We start from the raw sequence: 3,228 nt of genomic DNA, 5'->3' as shown, positions 1-3,228 counted from the left end.
GGGGCGGGTACAGGGCTACAGCTGCGTGCTACTGGGGGAGTACCTAGGGATACTTCAGGTATAAGGGCACAAGCGAAGCAGAAAGTAGCATTTCACTGTGATAGCTTAAAGCTGTAGAGCAGGGGAAGAGATTTCTGTACCTCCATGTGTGGCAAAAAAGATGTAAAAAACCGAATGTCTGATGAATTTCTCTTTTCCCCTGATGGTCTAGGAGTGGGGTTTGCAACACGGCAGGTGGGGAATGTGACTAAACCCACTGTGATTATCAGCAGCGAGGGGGACAAAGTAGTGATCAGGACTCAGAGCACTTTCAAAAACACAGAAATCAGCTTTAAACTTGGAGAGGAATTTGATGAAACTACCCCCGATGACAGAAACTGCAAAGTAAGTGAACTCTCGGGCTGCAGTGGCTTTTTTCCTCTTCTTCCTCCCCGCCCCCGCGCCTGTATCTTTGGTAGGGTCAAAGGAAAAAAATGTAACTTCTGCTACTGCCGGTTGTAGCACTGTGAAGGACGGGGAAAAAAAGACAAGATTGCATCTTGCCTGCTTACGCCATGTCTTGTCTGAAGCAATGTGTTGTGTCGCCAGCCCCCACCTCTACCTTCCAGTGTTGAAGAATTGTGTTAGCTGCCCACTTTTCTTTCCAAATATCATTTGGCATAGCTTTTTCCAGTCGAAATGCCTTCTTCCCTGCATCTGTGGGGGCTTAACATAAACTTTATCCCAAAGCATATCTGAAACAGTGGTTCTTGTGAGACTGGAACTCAAAGGAAACAACTTTTTTCATCCTTTGACACAAACAAGTATTGTATGGAGTTCGTGCTTAAAACGAGGATGATTCATGGGCTTGGCTTTAAAATGGCTGGGACTACTTTATCATTCTAGATCCACATCCATCTATTGAAGAGAATTCAATAGAATAGTGCATGCTGAGTGTGTGAGCAGAATCCCAAATACCCCAAATAAATGAATGTCTTTGTGTTTCTTGGTATCTCACAGTCAGTTGTGACCCTGGATGGAGACAAGCTAGTGCACGTACAGAAGTGGGACGGCAAGGAGACAAACTTTGTGAGAGAAATAAAGGATGGCAAAATGGTAATGGTAAGTATAAAGCTCACTGAGCATTCACATACACCGCAAACACCCCTCACTTACATTTATCTGAAGCTTTATGAACAGATAGTGTTACTTATACACAAAACATTAAACTAATTGGTGGGGAAAGCTAGCAGAGATTTTTCAAATATTTGTTTTGTTTTGCATCTTGTTTTACTGACAACTGAAAAATTGCTAATGGTTTTAGGCAGGCTGGCCAGTGGATTTCCAGAGTGTATACGTTCTTTCTAGAGTTTGTGTAAATACCCAAGCAAAAAAAAAAAAGTCCTGGTGAGCTGAAAAGATACAAGTTCTTGATTATATAGGCAATGATCTGTTTTCTTTAAAAACTTGTTTTATATATGCATGCATAAATAATATTTAATTACACAGAACAAGTATTTCCCTAGGAAAATAAAATTACAGTATTGCAGAAGGTAATAGCATTTTCATATTTAATAATAAAGGGTTCATTCCTCCTGTCTTGTTAAAAACTACAATAAACAGCAATTGTGTGAAGAAAAGTCTTGTTTTAAATTCACAATCTTTTCCTGACTTTTCAGGAACAGGAGTATGGGGTGAATAAATGGTGTAAGTTACTGTATCTAATGTCCAGGGTGGTACTTCTCATGCTTATTTTTGGCCCAGAGATGTAACTTTCAAAAACAAAACCTCTTCAGCTATACTAATCTATGTGACTTGGCTGTTGGAGAAAACCAGTTAGCTTGTTTCCTAAATACTTCAGAGAGTATCTGTATGGATGGAGACTTCAAAATAATTAAAACCTTAAAGCATGTGGTCAGTGCAGCACAACGTGACAAGCGATTCAAGGGAAAATACATGCTTTGTTTTTGGAAACAGTTGCACGTATAGACAGAAAACCTTTTCCTTTCTAATTTGAACATGGTGATATGCCCTCTTCCACTTCAGGAAACACCTCCAAAGCTCACACACTGTAGTTAGTGTTCTGCACAACTGAAGTAACTAAAATATTTGGTAGTTCTAACTACATAAGTGCACAGAATACATTTATTTTAATACAAGGTTCTCCTTAAGTATATGCCTATGCATAGTAGTATAGAATATGGGTATAGAGGACTTGGATTTTAGATTGCACATTTTGCAGTGTGATCAGCTTTGGGAAAATGAATGTTAAATCTGTATTAAAACAATGCTATATTTAAGAAATTACATTCACAAAATTAGAAAAATTAAACAGTCATTTCTAGTCTCACTTTAGTTACCTTGTACATGTGCATTATGTGCTTCTTGGATTTGAAAGTAGCAAGGAGAAAGTTATGTTTATTACAGGATCCATAACTTCAAGGTTTTGCCTCTCGTTCATTTAAAATATCAATAATCTAGACTAACTAGATATAAATTACATAATGTAAAACAACCTTGCTCTAGCATGGACTTCTCAATATGTTAAGTCATTACAGTAAACGGTCCAGCATCTAACGTGTCTGTCTTTTCCTTGGACTTGCAGACTCTCACCTTTGGTGATGTGGTTGCTGTTCGCCACTATGAGAAAGCGTAGAGTTTACCTGACCTCTGTCCAGATGTTACTTCTGCTGGATGGATTAATGTACTGTCCATAATTGAACGTAGCTAAAATGCACATTTCTGGCATGAAAGGTTAATAAAGAATTTTGGGGGTGTGTTTTTTTAAAAAAAAACTTTATGCCATCGAATTGACAAGCTCGTGCTGTATAGTGAAACAGGTTAAACTTGGCATTAAATTTCTGAAACACTTGCCTCTCTTTTTTACAGTAAATGGAACATATTTGAATTGTTTTGGAATGCAGATCAAACAAATTAAAAAGTTTTTTAAACCTGTGCTCCTTTTGCATTTAATTGGCAATTAATTCATTGTGAATTAAAACACATTTAATTCAGTGTTCTGGAGGGAGTTGTCAAAAGTTCCTTTTTCTGAGTTAAACAACAGAATAGCATGTTTACACAACGCTGCAGCAGCCTCTCTCTGTGATGTAGAGTACGTGGGAAATGAAAAATTGCCTTCACTCTACTTCAGTGGCTTCTTTTTGCTGGAGAAATCTAAAGCCTCCGTCTTTATATATGTAGGCAGCGAAGTGAGAGGATCAAGCCAGTTTCAGTTCCTCTCTTCACTGG

At 38.2% G+C, this 3,228-nt stretch overlaps 1 protein-coding gene across 1 annotated transcript; it reads left to right on the top strand.

Annotated features, from left to right (window-relative positions):
- Positions 1-168: 168 nt before the first annotated feature.
- On the top strand, positions 169-2,936 carry FABP7 (fatty acid binding protein 7, brain). The gene is made up of 3 exons (XM_009587261.1): positions 169-384; positions 1,000-1,101; positions 2,585-2,936. Exons 1-3 carry the CDS (start codon positions 175-177, stop codon positions 2,633-2,635), a joined length of 363 nt encoding a protein of 120 aa, XP_009585556.1. The 5' UTR covers positions 169-174; the 3' UTR covers positions 2,636-2,936.
- Positions 2,937-3,228: the final 292 nt, after the last annotated feature.

This window comes from Fulmarus glacialis, unplaced genomic scaffold, assembly GCF_000690835.1.
Source record: "Fulmarus glacialis isolate BGI_N327 unplaced genomic scaffold, ASM69083v1 scaffold43241, whole genome shotgun sequence".
In the NCBI taxonomy this organism is placed as follows: Eukaryota; Metazoa; Chordata; class Aves; order Procellariiformes; family Procellariidae; genus Fulmarus; species Fulmarus glacialis.
The sequence above is the reverse complement of the archived record's forward strand: the minus strand, read 5'-3'. Positions and strand labels throughout refer to the sequence as shown.